General features: G+C 38.2%; 1 protein-coding gene across 1 annotated transcript; it reads left to right on the plus strand.

Moving 5' to 3' along the window:
• The first annotated feature begins 1,667 nt into the window (after nucleotides 1–1,667).
• Nucleotides 1,668–14,117, plus strand: CD164 (CD164 molecule). The gene is made up of 6 exons (XM_061131497.1): nucleotides 1,668–1,966; nucleotides 4,991–5,065; nucleotides 6,230–6,301; nucleotides 7,682–7,717; nucleotides 10,485–10,541; nucleotides 11,632–14,117. The coding sequence occupies exons 1-6, from the start codon at nucleotides 1,777–1,779 to the stop codon at nucleotides 11,796–11,798; spliced, it is 597 nt and encodes a 198-aa protein (XP_060987480.1). The 5' UTR covers nucleotides 1,668–1,776; the 3' UTR covers nucleotides 11,799–14,117.
• The last annotated feature ends 2,051 nt before the right edge of the window (nucleotides 14,118–16,168 follow it).

The raw sequence follows: 16,168 nt of genomic DNA on the forward strand, positions 1-16,168 counted from the left end.
AGTTCTTGATCTAGCTCAACAGATGCCATGTAAAAAAAAAACTGAAAAGAAAAAAAACTGGTGATGCTTTTCTAGTCTTAATTCAAGAAAGTGAAATGTCCCCCTAAAAAGACTAACAAAAATGTGAGGACAAGAGGTAAACACCGAGATGGCAACTTTTAAAACAATGGCCTCCACAGCGAGGTGTGTTCATTTTAGCTTGTAAACAAGACAATCCATCGAGCTATCGGAAGAAAAGAGAATTTATATTTTTAACCTTAAAAATAATAATGGTTGACTAGTGGCCTTCATTTGCTCTAGTCAGGTTATGCGCTAAATAAACACCGTGTGAGGGATATCCTGAGAGAAGAGATACCTTTTTTTGTTTGAAGACGGATGAGACCTCACTTACTTGGCTGTACTCTGATGCTTCTCGCCATTGGTAGGATCAGTCAAAAACTGAGTTTCTTGTTTACATCCAAGCAAATCTCCAACTAGCGTAGTTGATGGAACAAAAGTTCATAGTCGTGAGGGTACTGATTGGATTTTAGGGTTGGGTTAGGAAAGACTTCAAGTTTAGATTTTTTTTTTTTTTTTTTTAATGCATATGCAGTCTTTTTCGGGGTTTGCATAGCAAAGCAGATCTCACAAAAGCAACTGATGTCCTATTATTTTAAAGGGTTAATGTTTGTAAGAAAATTAGAGGATAAATACAAATAGTTGAAAATAAGAGTTAAATAGAGCTTTTATGACCGAACCTTAACCACTTGATATAAGCATGGCTTCACTGGTAAATATTTTTGTAAGACTGGACATCAGATGGCGCTCATCCTCACTAAAAGGCTGAGCCGTGATAGGCAGTTTGAAACACAGCCCTGAGGCTAAGCAACTGCGCCTTTCGGTCACGTCTCTTGAATCTCGGGTGTTTTCACCTGTAAAGTGGGAGTGGGAACAGACCGGATGAACCTCCAACCCATGCTGTCTTTGATTCTTCGACTACAAAGGTGGCACTGACTAGCTGTTTCTACCACTGGCTGAAATCCTCAAGATTTCAGGGTGAGAAAGCGTGACAGAAATAGTGTGCGGCACCGCAGACTGCTTTCGGTGTTTCAGCCGCTCTCACTACGTGGGCGTCGGAACACAAACTCCTTAAACGCGTGGGGTCTCCATCTCCCTGGGGTGTCCAAACACAAGGTTACTTTTAGCGAAATCGACTTTCAAGGGGTAATGCACGGGTCCTACGAAGGATACCTATGCAAGCACGCTGGGAACGCCAGGGGACAGTAAAAACTTAACTCTTGCCGGGGTTCTAAGCGAAACGCTCGGAAACAACTTCCGCCCAGCGCGAATCCGTCCGGGAAGGCACCGCCCCAGAGGTCACATGGGGCCTAGCAAGTCTTTCGCGAGGATGCCGTCGCCACGTCCTGTAGGTTGTTCCATCTGAGTCGAGGTGGGATCCTTCTCTATTGCAGGAACGAGAAAAGCCCGGCCGCGCCCTGTGTGGCAACCTGAGGGCAAAGTAAAAAGTTTCCTGTATCTGGCCAGTTTCTTCGATTGGCCAATACAGTCCGCTGAGAGAAAACCTTTCCTCAGTTTCCTCTCGGTTCCTCCATCCCCCCCTCCCAGAGGATTCCACTTGGTATCGCCGGCGCCCCGCCTTCGCACGCCGCCCTCATGTGACGCCGGCGCGCTCCCGCTGGGGGAGCGGAGTCTCGGAGGCGGCGCTGCAGTGGACCGAGGGACGGACGCAGCCTAGGGTGTCCCAGCTTTCGCTCTAGCGCCAGCGCGGAGGACGCGATGTCTGGACTCTCTCGCCCGCTGCTTTTGGCCGTCGGCTGCCTGGCCGCGCTCTGCGTAATCACCGCGGCTGGGAACACCACCCTGGCCCCGAACGTGACTACACCCTCGTCTCCACCGCCCACCACCACGACAGTCCCGGTGTCACCGACGACTCTCACGCCGTCGCCGGTCACCACTCCAGCACCAGGTGGGCGCCGGCCCAACGGGCTTTCTGCGCTCGCCCGCCCGCCAGTCGGGCCGAGCCGCCCTCTCTGTGTGTGGTGCGCGCGGGCCGGGGCGGGCCGCGGTCCGGCAACATGGCGGCCCGTCCGAGTCCGGCTGGGACCGGGCCGAGGTGGCCGCGGTTGCGGAGTGCTCTGGTTGGAAGGGTTGGTGGAGCCTCGGGGGCGTAGGGTTGTTTGCGACCCCGCAGTGTTCCGCGCCGAGGTGTTGTTTAAAAGCGCCTCGTAATCCCCAGCCTCACTCCGAAGAGAGGACGTGGCTTCCTTCTGCGGTGGCGGCAGTGAGGTTGATTGTGGGGCGAGGCGACCGCCTCCAAAGTTGGCGATGAGACCCAACTCCCTCTCCCCGAGGTTAGTCGTTTGTGTCCACTCGGGCAACACAGGTCGTCTTTTCGAAGGGAGGTTTCTCCCGAAGTTGGCGAAAGAAGGAAAGAGACGCTGGGAGCAAAAATACTCGCTGGTGTCTCTGTCCTGGGTCTGAAAAAATCAGTCGCTTGAGACTTAATTACATAGATTTTGCAGGGTATATCCGAAGTTTGAGCATTTAATTAATTAAAACTTTATACTCGGTGCTGTGTGCAAAGGAGGAAAAGTACCCGTTTGTGTACCCGGTGTTGCGCGTATATCTCTTAGTCTTTTAGGCTACACTGGACGATAGGTGGTGAAACCTAGGAGCTGGATGGAGATAAAGTAATTCCACTAGAACCGTGTGTTTAGAGATTGTGAAGCTGACATTGGAAGCCAGGTCTATCGATTTTTCAGAACCTTCTGTTAAGCTCTGACTCCATTTGGGGACTGGTTGAAACGTACGCTGAGCCTTGCAGCAGAAAAGTCAGTGTCATGACAACACGCGCAACAGAGGGGGAGATAAATTTGAGTTAATAAAGTGAAGACCCTCCCTAGATATTTAAAACTTGGAGTCCAGTTTGATTGGTTATCCTAGATAATGCTGGGTAAGGTGTAACGTTGACCTCAGAATTGCTGCAGTCTAAGAATTTTTACCTTTTTTCCCCCAGGCCGATCTATTTGAAAATATCTTCTCTAGTTTTTGTGTTTTATAGGGGTTTAAGTAAAATATATAATGAAAGATTTTAAACATCTTTTAACGAGGAAAGTAAGTTGCAGTACAATACTGGATATTCTAACCGCACTATTTCCAAGATGATAGAGCAGAATTTGTTTTGTGCTCTTTTGGTAGTTTCCTCCTAGAATTTTTTTATTTTTTGGTAGGGGGTGTGTGTGTGTTTGAAGAGAGGTTTGGAGATACATTAATTGCATTTGTGTATTTTGAAATGAGTGCAAAGGAGATGATTAGTCTTTTCTGTTAAGTGGTGGGTGGATTAACTGCAGTCTGAAAGGCAGCAGTTTAGTTCATTGTAAGTAACACACTATGCTAACCAAACATTCATCACAAGCACAAAAGATTTTAGACAGCTAGCGTTTTTCAGGTGTATACAAACCCTCTGAACTTATTTCTACTTTGTGACTCTCTTCCTACCCCAAAAAAAGTACGATATTTGTTCCAATTTCTGATAAATATTGAAATGCAATTCCTCTTTGCAGAACTCTTTTTTTAGGCAGGGGGAAAGCAAATGAGAATATTTTTGGAGGCACCTAGCTTCTAGGAAAATGTGTAGAGCCCAGTTCTATAGTCCAGACACTGAGTTGTATTTAGCCTTCTACGATGTTCTGTTTTAGAACTGTGTGGCTTAAATTATTGACAAAGACCATGCTAACTTGTTAAATTTTGTGAATATAGCCCCCTCCAGGTGAGTTGTCTCTTATCCTGTCATGGAAAACCCCGGAAAGCATGGATCATTTGTGAGTTCATGATCTCAGGTTTTTCAGAATAGACATCATCAGAGCTTGGGTTCAACCTATAATAAATCTTTATTACTATTAAAAATTCCAGTTCACATCTGATGTTTGGGGGTGGTGATTTCCCTGTATGTAGCCTTTTTTCCAATATTTTTCTTTTTTAGAAATGCCTCAAGAACCTGAGCATCTGAACCTTTTGCTGTGCACAAAGGGGTTGTTTAGATGGGACCAAGAAGTACTGAGCATAACCACTAGCTTGAGCTTTGTCCCCCCTTCTCTTTGAGTTGCCTTCCGGTTTCATAAGTCTTTTATAATGATTGGAAAGAATTTTTGAGTAAACCACTTTATAGTTTTTTTTTTTTTTAATGTGTCTGGTTTAAAAACACATAAGATCTACCCTCTTAATAGCTTTTTTAAAGAATATTTTTATTCTTTATTTTTGACTCTGCGGGGTTGTCCTGGTTGCTAGGTGCCAGCTTTTTCTCGTCCCTCCAGCAGGGTGCCTGCCCTCTCTTGGTGGAGTGGCTTCTCTTGTTTCAGAGCACAGACTCCAGGTGTGCCGTTTTGATGCAGGGGCTTAGTTGCCCTGTGGTATGTGGGATCTTCCCTGGTCAGGGATGGAACCAGTAACCCCAGCATTGCAAAGCGGATTCCAAACCTCTGGACCAACAGGGAAGCCCTCTTAAAAGATTTTTAAGTGTACTATACCATAATAAACTATAACCACAGATCTCCAGGAGCTTTCATCTTGTTTGAAACTTTGTACTCACTGAACAGCAAACCTCCTTTTTCCCTCTCCCAGCCCCTGACAACCACCATTTTACTTTCTGCTTCAGACTTTGACTATTTTAGATACTTTATGTAAGTAGAGTCTTTCAGTGTTTGTCCTTCTGTGACCGGATAATTTTATTCATCATAATGTCCTCAAGGTTCATCCATGTTTTAGTGTATAACAGGATTTCTTTTTTTTTTTAATGGCTGAAGAATAATCTATTGTGTAGCACATTTTTATCCATTCATCTGTGAATGAGTTATAAAGTTTTACCATTTCTCTGAATAAGTAAGTTTGATAGTGTATGCAGTGCTTTTTGTTGTTTAACAAAGGTAAGTAGTACAAACTCGAAATTAGATACCGGTTGATTGATTTTATATGTTTTAACTCCCACCCCTAGATATCTGTGGAAGCCGAAACAGTTGTATTTCCTGTTTTGATGGTAATGCTACCTGCTTTTGGATAGAATGTAAAGGTAAGAATCTGGGTTTGCTTTAATTTTGAGAATGCTGTATTGTTTTGTTATAACATTTTTAAAAATTGCTGCAAGGTATTCTTGAACATTTGGAAATGTAAAACATTTAGGATTTGCAAATCAAATACTTTCCCTTTAAAATATCAGTTGCTTAATACTGCCCCTAAAATCTTTTGTTGTCTCCCATGCTCCCCCCCTTTAATTTCTTAGACTTGATAATTAAGGCTCAATAGCTTTAAAAGGAAGAGAAATTTTAGACCTTTGTGGTTAGGATAAGTGTACTAGTACACTAAAATTAGCCATGAAAGAAAGTTGTGGGATTTTCTCCTGAAAACTGTTGCCCTGAAAAATGTTTGAACCATATTTATCTTCTGCAAATGTAAGATGGTTGAATTTTTTTCTTATTGGTAAAATAATCTCTCAGGTTTCCTTTCTATGTAAAGAAAAATCCAAAGCTACATGGTATTAAACTTTGTTATTCTTCATTGAAAAATTTAAGAGTTCTGGAAATTATATCACTATGTAAGAAAGTTTAAAAACCTCTTTTAAAAATAAGGAATTAGCCTAAGTTTGAATTGAATTAACTTTTTTGTTATATAAGGGTCACTTTTCTTTAGGTCATAAAATGGAATTTAAGAGTGCGCCCCTCCCCTCTTGTATGAGGATCAGCAAGTTGTGGAGATTGAATGCCTTACCATTGAATATGTTGGGGAAAACTTTATCTTACTCTTGCTACACATCTTCCCATCCAGGAAAGTGTAGAAGACTAAAGCAGAGGTCTGGAACAGAGCTGCTGCTCTGGGGCACCTCCCATGTTTACTGAGCCTGTATTAGTTTCTAAGCACCTCTCCCTACTGACTCATCCTCTTGTGAATTCTAGCAACCTTCGTTGTACCACAGTTCTGAGGTCTGTGTGTTTCTGATTTATCTGTTCAGTATAGTCATGTGGATTTTGGAAGGATGTTTGGAGAGAGTGTAGTATGTTTAAAACAATGGGGAAAAGATAATAATGGAGTATTTGTGGACTTCTAGAGAGTTTGTACTTGAGTTCTATTTTTGGGAGGAACTCTGTAGCATAGTAACAAAGTCAGAGATAACGTAAGTGAGTAATTGATATTCTTTTTTTTTTCCTCCATCCCACACCTCCCTCACTCCCCATAACAGGTAAAAGCTACTGTTCAGATAATTCAACAGTTAGTGATTGCAAGGTGGTGAACGCCACAGGATTCTGTTCTGGTAAGTGTTCGCTTTGGTATCTGAGAAGAGGAGATGAGAAAATCATTGCCTCAGGAAACCTCTATATTTGGTTTGAAGCATTTCCATAATTCTATCTTGTAAGAAATTTGGATCTGTATAGCATATTCATACTCATTGCTTTCAAGCTTGATTTAGTCGTTTGGTGGTACATCATGTGGAATGCTTTAAGTACAGATATCTCTTCCTCTACTTTATTTTTCTTTAACCTCTTCCAGATACTCACTGAATTTTAGACCCTTTCTATTTGCATTTTACAGGCTTGAACAACATTGTTCTGTCACTTTCATTATTATGATACTGGTGATTATCACAGTCTACAGCTTAAGTTCGTACTGTGATTAAATGAATCCCTGCTTTATTCATCCATTTTCTGTATCTTAGTTTGAGAAACTTGATGGTTTAACCTTTCATCTTTGCCCAGGAAATAGTTAAAATTCCTGGATGAAAGCTGGTTTTTCTAACAAGATTATAAATTAATGGGAAAGTCAAATTCCTAATTTGGTATATAGATAATAATTAAATAGAATAAAAGATTTTTCTAGAGTAAATAACCTTTCACATCTACCTGTAACTAGTTTCAGTAGTCACTTCTCCTTCCCTCACCCCAACTTGAACTTTCTAACTGAAATTCTCCTTAGTATGAGAGCAGTTATACCCTACATAGAGTCCATAATATGGTTTAGGTGGTAAATAAATGAACAGTTTTAGTATTTAATGTAATTTTATGATAATATTGCTTAGAAATAAGAGTATAAAATTTTAAAATATGTTAAGGAAAAATTGAATAATTCTATTCATTTGGCCATAAAGGACACAAAACTCCAAATTAAAGTGGTTTGATTGATAGATTAATTAGGCTCTCATGTAAAGGAGATCGGGGCTTGAGTGCAGTTAGCGGGCTAGAGTAGCATCTGCAATCATTAGAGAGCCAGGCTCTTTATATGTTTTTACTGTCATTCCTCCGAAGTGGCTTTACCCTTATTCTCCAAGGTGAATGCTCATGTTCCAGCCATCAGAATGGTTTTTCTGCCAACAGGAAGAGGAAGGGAACGTGAGAGACCTGTATCTACCTTATAGATGCTTTCTAGCAGTTACACATGGCTGCCTAGCTGCAGGGGAGACTAAAAAATGTTTTTGCAGGGGAGGGTGTCACTAAGAATTGGTGCTGTTTCCAAAGAATGGAGGACCAGTATTGGGACAGAGCAACTATCTGTCTCCTAGGTGGTACTAAAATGAAAAAATAGTAAAAGTACTCAAATGACTGCAGGTTGGGAAACAGTGTTATAGATTATGATATTTTAGCAGTTTTGATTATGATATTTTAGACAGCTTTGACTTACATGTTTGTTTTTTAAATAGTGCCCACTGCCACACCAACGCCAACCAATTCTACAGGTAATACAAGATAATTGACTCTTTTCCTCCTCCTTTGAGGGTTTTTTAAAACTTTTGTTGATGAGTAACTTTAGTAATTAATATCTAAAAATCATTAGTTTAATTTTTAAAATGAGTAGACATACTTAGTCTTGGACTGGAATAATTACATTAATGTGTACTGTTGGGGACAGAGACACATAACGATAGTGTTTCACGTTCATTGAATCTGAACAGATTTGTTGTAGTTTTGTACATTGAGTCTGAAAACTGCACTTTGTGGATTTTGTGGAACTCTTAAGGAAATACAGAAGCCTAAAGGAAATTAATTCTTGTCATCCGTAGGTACACCAAAATGTCTTCAGTTCTTCAGAACTAACTAAATATACTTATATATATAGATTCCTAATAAATACACTTACTAGGAAATTGGTTAATGTGCCCATGCACATTTGAATTGCCTTCTTACTGCACACATAGTTGTATGCACTTTACCCATCTACTCTTAGTTGAATAGGTCATCTTTCATTCTCCGTGCAGTGAATATCTTCCAGGAAAATACTTGCTGTCATCTCTGGTAGGATTGATTGAAACAGCATTCTGGGTGAGAGGATATGATTATCTTAAGGCTCTTAATACTGATTGCTTTCCAGAAACCACAAAGTTTTTAAACCACACCTTCAAAAGCATTCCCCGGTGGCTCAACTGGTAAAGAATACGCCTGCAATGCGGGAGACCTGGGTTCGAGCCCTGGGTTGAGAAGATCCCTGGAGAAGGGAACAGCTACCCACTCCAGTATTCTGGCCTGGAGAATTCCATGGACTGTATAGTCCATGGGGTTACAAAGGAGTCGAACATGACTGAGTGACTTTCACTTCACTTCAACAGCATTAAATATTATCTCCTTGTATAAATTTTTACCGGTTTAATAGAGTAAATAAAAACGTCTACTCCAGGACAAGTACTAGGTGTTAGAAGATAGGGATATAGGAGCAGAAGTAAGACAGTATTTTGTCTCTTGTAGGAACTATGAAAGGTCAGGAAGCACAGTGTGTTGGGGGATTTGTAGGAAGGTGTGTGTGTTGAGTGATGTGTGGTGACAACTTCCTGGGGATGTTGACAGACTGAGTCTTGAAGTTACCTGGTAAAATAAGAGGGGAACTTCCCAAGTAGAGCAGGGCAGACAGCACATGTGAAGGAGAGGTGACAGAGTGTAATATAATACAGGCAGGGAATTGCATTTGGAGGATCCAGGAACAAGATGAGAACAAGTAAAGCACGACAGTCAACAGGTCAAGAGCCAGACTGAGAAGTGCCATTGTATGTCTTGCTGGTATGTTTGAAGCATGTAGATCATATGATGAGATTTGCATTATAATAACTTACTCTGTGTAGAGAGGCTTTTGGAAAGAGGCAAGATTGAACACCGATGGGGTATTCTGTTGTGGTAATTCTAGAGAACTGTTTTAAAAAATGAGGGCAACTTCTACAAGTTTCTAAAAATTAAACCTCATAGCTCTGTCTTCATTGATTATGTAGTGGGCTTCCAGTGCTTCAGAGATTGAAACCAGTGCAAATTAAAAAATAATTTTTTTGCCATGTTCAGAGGGTGAATAGTGAGAAACAAATGGCAAATTTTCGGATTTTTTCTGCCAGTGTTGTCAGACAAAATCAGTAATAGTATTTTAGTATTGTACAGGATTTTGTACATGTTTAATTTATAAAGTATATTTTTTTGTGGTTTCACAGAAGGTACAAACAAGGAAAACTTTGAACGGGATTATGAGTTAAAATAACCGTACCCTCTAATCTAGGAAATCTGTATAAGAATCTGTCCTATCAGAGAGGAGATCAAATATTTCGCTGTGAGATGTACATAGCTTGGAGAAATGAAAGATGACCTGTCTGACCAAAGAGTGGGACCACAGTGCTTACAATGAAAGAGAAAGGAGTATAAATAAGTGTGTGAACACATCACAGTGTTTACTAATGTTTATTGGTAGTATTGATACTGTCTGAAGTCTCTTTTAACATAGTGCTGTAGTTCCTAAAATGTATTTACATTCAAATTTATTCTTCCCATGAGTGTGCATTTCTTGAGAGACACCAGCAGATAATTATTTGAACTCATGCGCTACAGTAGAGGAGAGCTTACCCTTGGGTTCTTAACATCATTTAGATGAGGGAAATTAGGGCCTCAGGGCACCTGTTCTTATAAATAAAATTTTTTGGAACACAGCCATGTGGATTCATCTGCTTGTTGTCTTTGCCTGCTTGTGTATTACACAGTGCACAAAGTCTAAAATGTTTATTGTCTGCCTCGTTAAGAAAAGTTTGCCAAACCCCTGAAATGAAGAACATAAATCTTGGTATCTACTTTAAGAAATACTGAATTGTATTTGTTTCTTACCATGACTTACTAAGTTAATGGTTTTTGTCTTAGAAGCAAGATTATTGAGAAAGAAGCAATAGTTCCCTCACCTAAATTTTGCCCACTTGTGTGTCTTTTTGCAAACTGTATCCAGGTGTATATATAAATTTTTATACTTATATATGCACATAGATGTTAACATAGATACAACTTTATGATTGCTTAATGTTTTAGAATACACTTCAAAGCTGATGTTCTGAATGTGTAGATATGTTAGTAAACCATTAACTGAGATTTGACCTTTATTCTGTTAAAAAAAAAACTGGAAGCATGTTGAAACGGTAGTTATGTTTTTAAAAGATAGATGCTAGATAATTGAGAAATTTAAGTTTTTAATACATTTCATTTGCATTCCAGCTAAAACCACAACTCTGCCTTCCACTACTACAACTTCCAGCACAGCTACTACATCAGGTGATTGTGGTTTTTAAAACTTAACAGTGGGATGGGGTGTGTGTGCAGTGTTAGCTTTTGCTATTTATTATCACTTGCCAATTTTATTCTTAAATAGTTAGGAACTGAAATTCGCCTCTTAGATTTGGAAGACCAAGGTAGTAGGCTGTTAAAGCAATAAAGATAGGTTTGCTGAGAGTCCTCTAATACATTTTAAAATTGTAATCACATTTGGCGTGACATGTTATAATTAAACGGTAATGGTTTTCCAAAACCCTTTAGTACAATCTGCAGGTAAAATCTGATTTCTTATAACTTAAAAATTAAATACTGAGTACTGTTAGAGATTGGTTGTGTGCTGTATTAGACCGTGTCAATTTGAAGATAGTATAGCCATCCTTTTTACTTTTAGGTCTAAAAAGCCGAGATAACTACCAAATGTACACCTCATTCATATTTCTTACCATTTCTTATAATTCCCTTATAACTTTTGATAGTATGTGTGAAAATAAAGTTTATTAACTAATGTTTTTACATGTTATTAACTAAGTCATATTTAGGTTATGCCACAGGATACTGTAGATACACATAGGTTAGGAACCCTTCCCCCTAGCCATATTTATAATACTGAAAATTTTGATTCTGTGAATTTTTTTGGCTTTATTAAGGTTATTTTTGTAATTTGAAAACCTGTAATCAAATTTTCATTTACCTTTTATAAATTTAGAAAAATGCAAAGTATGAATTTTAAACACAAATAGTAATATTTACTCTAGCAATTAACTAAGCTATGTAGTCTGAAGAAACTGCAAATTTTAAAAGTGCTTGATATGTTCACAGGGCGTACTGTGCCAAGAGAATAAATTTTCGTTTTCATATTTGAAATTATGTTAGCACCATTGGCAACTTGATGTTGTTGGATAGAATGAAGAATGGGATTGATAAGTGGTTGTCTTCCTCAATTAGGAAGCTGTTGACATAAGAGGAAATACTTTATAGAAACACATGGCAAAAAAGAGGCTCAGATGAGTCTTGAAATTATCACAGAGGATCACGAGACTTACTAAGTATTTTACTAAGTATTGTTATTTATTTTATCTCATTTAACCAGGTACAACTAATACCACTTTAACTCCAACTACACAACCTATGCGGAAGTCTACCTTTGATGCAGCCAGTTTCATTGGAGGAATTGTCCTTGTCTTGGGTGTGCAGGCTGTAATTTTCTTTCTCTATAAATTCTGCAAATCTAAAGAACGAAACTACCACACTCTGTAAAGAGACCCACTAAGTTAACGAGGACTGGCGTGTAACTCACTGAAACCAAAATATCTTTCAAGATGTCCCACATGGAAGACGCTATTCTAGGATCTTTAATTTTTCAAAGGATGCATATAGGAGCATCACCCTTGAAGAAAAATCAGTTAAATCATTTTGCTCAATGGGAATATTTAAAATATGCTGCATGAATCCTTGTGGCTGTCTTCTTTTATTTTGAATGGCTGCTGCTGTGGGATTATGTTCTCTCTTCTTGACATGCCAAATGTAACTGTAAGTGATGGAAAACATTGTCCTGCGCAGACAACCTCATGACTCTTTTGGCAGTTTAAATGTAGTCATTTTAAGCCTGAAAGCTGCATTATTTTCATCCTAACTCAGGATGTAGTTTAGTGACCAGAATTGAGAAGAATGTGCCAAATGAGCATCAATCAGGTGGATTTTTGGCTATCATTTCAAAAGTGGAATAAATTTATAAATTTAGTATCCTTAGAGTAAAATTTTGTTCTTGATAACAGTTATTTTTTCTACATTAGAAAAAAGATGCCACACAGGGAATTACATTCCAGATTTAAAGAAATGAGAGGATACAAAACATGAAAAGTATAGCAGGTTATTGTTCATACTTGTAAAGCACCTTATATCGTTGAGAAAGAACAGTGCCTTAAAAGACAGACTGAAAGGTAGACTGTAAACTTTTAAAATGTTGGTGATTTGTTCTTTTACGTTAATGAAGGGAAAAGTTGGTCTGAGGATGTAACTGTTGATGTGAGCAGTAGTAAACCTGCTTTTAGATACCACACTGTTAGTATTTAATTGAAAACTTACCTACTTTATTTCAAGCCTGAGTAACTTAAATGATGTTCTACAGAGTCGAAAGCCTTCATCTATTGGACCTCCCACCATTTTTGTTATGGCTGTTAAAAAGTGTAAAGTTGATTTAATTATGTTTTCCTTTGTACTTCAAAAAGGTATCCTAACACTGTTGTACCCTAAAAGGATTTCCACTGAGCTTTCTTGAAAAGTAACTTCTATAAGGCAAGGAAGAAATAACTTGTTTTAGAATCATTTACTAACTCTTTAAATGAGACAGTCGTTTAAGTTTTGAGATAGCAAATGTGAGCATTATAATTTCAGAAAAAATTTTAGTTGATCAGATGACTAAATTTTTATTGATAATTGCCCTTGGTAAACAGGTTGAACTTTTTGTTTCTCTTCTCCCAGCGTTTCTTCTTAAGTTTTGATTCCTGTTGTAGGAAAAGCATGTGTACTTTTATTTTTTAGTTTCCTCATGAAGCACTAGTTTTTTTCAGGTTGAGGGATATTTCTTCCCTGCCTTTGACGCATTGGATTAGTTCAGGGGCTTAAATCAGTTTAAAATGAACTTTTGCTTTTCTAGGTCATTAAGATGTTTTGTTTTAGTTTCTTTAGCCTGTAGTGGCCGATTTTAGTACTGGTTTTCAATATTTTATAGTAAAAGACAAGTTGCTTTGGTCCATTTCATAAGCCAGAATTCCTTATATTTAGATAATTAAAGGTTCTTAAAATGAAGATTTACTGTTTCTTTGTTACTTGCTGGTACAGCTAGTTTGTTTTACTTGCACATTTGTACATATACCTAATGTTTTCAAGTGCCTTAATTGTTTAAAATCTCTGGCTTCAAAGGCTTTTGGGAAAAGGTAGGCTTACCTCACATTTTTGTGTTTCCCTCAGTAGTGATATTCTAGGTACCTCACAAAAATTTTTATTATGGTGCCATAGCTGTTAGCTTTTAGTGATTGCTTTAAGATACAAAATTGAGTTGAAAATACACAATTTCCATTCTCCCAAAGGGGTAAAAATTAGCTACAGTGGTGTAATTGTCATTTACTTAGATACAAATACTTGCCACACATTAATGTTAATGCTATAGCTATTTCTGTGAAAATGTAGCTGATGAAGCCTCTCATCTTCTGTAGTTTTGAATACTGCTCTAACAGAATCATAATATGGAATTAGATTTTACAAGAAGAGCTCTTACAGTGAGCTCACAGCCTTTTCCCCTCTTTAGCAGTTTAGTATCTTGAGCCATTAATGATTTGGGTTTTTTTTTTTTTTTAATCCAGAAGGTATATAGAAACATTTTCAGATTTTTCACAGGATTTGTTCATGCAGATTGTAATTCTGTTAAAATCCTGTACCTTACCTTACAGATAATTGTTGCACAGGCAGACACTGCTGTATTTAGAAATTTCTATTTCAGTTCATTAAAAACTGCAAAACCAATCTGTATCATGTACCAAACCAATCTAAAATAAATCTACATGTTTATTGGGTTAATCTGCCTTTTTTTTTTTTTTAATTAACTAAAGTGTGCGTTTATATTTTGACTATGAAATTTAATGCTGTGAATTTACCTCAGTCTTGTTGGAAATGGCTTGTCTACTCAGTGTTTCCTGCTCCTCAAGACCAGCAGATAGTGGCTAAGGGATGTCTTTATCAGTGGAGAACGGAGCCTTAGAAAGGATAGTTGGAGGGAGGACTTGATTTGCCTTGCTACTGACAAAAAAAGTTGATCTTCCTCAAATAGAAATCATCTACTTATGTGCTAGTTTACCAAGTATTTATGAGAATACCATCTGTTGTTAGATATCTGAAAGCTTGTTTGTGACTTTCTGCCTTATTCAGATTGCATGTAAAGTAAAATTGGGTTTCTGTTCAGAGTCTTTGGTATAAATATTTAGTACCAAGCCACATGCTGGTATGTGAAATCTGATTCTGTAGGTCCATGTTTTGGGCAAAATTACATTCTATATGAAATTGCAGAACTTGGACTAAAAAGAGAAAATAAATACTCTTCTATCAGTCTTAAAGCCCAGAAGAGTGGACTGAAGACTCCTAGAACATTGCTAAAGACAAACTTATTTTGATGAGCATGGTGTTCACAGTAGGTGGGTTTTTTTTTTTTTTTTTAATGTTTTAATTATTAAAGTCCTGTGTATTTACCCATGTAGTAACTATCCCTGTGCTCTTCCTTAATTTGTGTAGATAACATGTTGCTGCTGGTATTCACCATCTGCCTAAAGGATGTCTTTTAACCTTCAACACTTCTAGTTTTGTTGGTACAGATCCTGGTTATGAGTTCTTACAGTTTTTGTGTGCTTTCATTTTTGAGTGATTTCATTGGATATAGAGTTCTAGATTGACATTTTTGCTTTTAGCCCTTTAATGATGTTGATCCAGCATCTCACATGCATTGTGTCCTATGAGAAATCTCATCTCTATCTTTTGTTCCTCAGTACATGTGTTTCTTTTCCTCTTGCTTTTACAAGATTTTTTTTCTTATCACTTATTTTGAGCATTTTGATTGTAGTGTGCTATGCTGTAGTCTGTCTGGTCAAAACTATGGTTTTTCCAGTAGTCATGTATGGATGTGAGAGTTGGACCATAAAGCTGAGGGCTGAAGAATTGATGCTTTTGAACTGTGGTGTTGGAGAAGACTCTTGAGAGTCCCTTGGACTGCAAGGAGATCCAGCCAGTCCATCCTAAAGGAAATCAGTCCTGAATATTCATTGGGAGGACTGATGCTGAAGCTGAAATTCCAATCTTTGGCCACCTGATGCGAAGAACTGACTCATTGGAAAAGACCCTGATGCTGGGAAAGATTGAAGTCAGGAGGAGAAGGGGACGACAAAGGATGAGATGGTTGGATGTTATCACCTACTCCATGGACATGAGTTTGAGCAAGCTCCAGGAGTTGGTGATGGACAGGAATCCTGGCATGCTGCCGTCCATGGGGTTGCAATGAGTCGGACACGACTGAGCTGAACCGAACTGTTGCTGTTTTGTTTCCTGTGATTGAGGTTTGTTGAGTGTCTTGGATTTGTGGTTTTTCAAAAGATTTGGAAAGCTTTCAGCTATTATTTTTTCAGATATCTTTTTCTGTCCTTTCCATTCTATGTGTTGGGGACTTCAGTTCCACAGAGGCTGCTAGAAGGTGACTTAAAATTTACCCATGCACTGTTTTGGTTTTTAAAAAATCTTTTTCTACTTTGTGTCAGATTATTACTATCTTTAAATTCACTAATACTTTCTTTCACTATGTTTAATCTATTGTTACTGTTACTTGGTGTCTTTTCACTTCAGGTGTCTTCATTTTTAAAAGTTTAAAAGTTCATTTTGGTTTTTTATATTTCCACATATTCCAGCTTTACCTTTTGAACATGTAACAATTTTTAACATCTGGGTCAGTTTCTGTTGATTTTTTTTCTCACTGTAGGTCATAACTTTCCTGTTTCTTTGTATACTTGGTAGTTTCTTATTGCATGCCAGATGTGAATTTTAACTTGTTTGGTGCTAGTTATTTTTGTTCTGGGACATAGTTAAATTTC

The sequence above is a fragment of the Dama dama genome, chromosome 28, assembly GCF_033118175.1.
Source record: "Dama dama isolate Ldn47 chromosome 28, ASM3311817v1, whole genome shotgun sequence".
Lineage (NCBI taxonomy): Eukaryota > Metazoa > Chordata > Mammalia > Artiodactyla > Cervidae > Dama > Dama dama.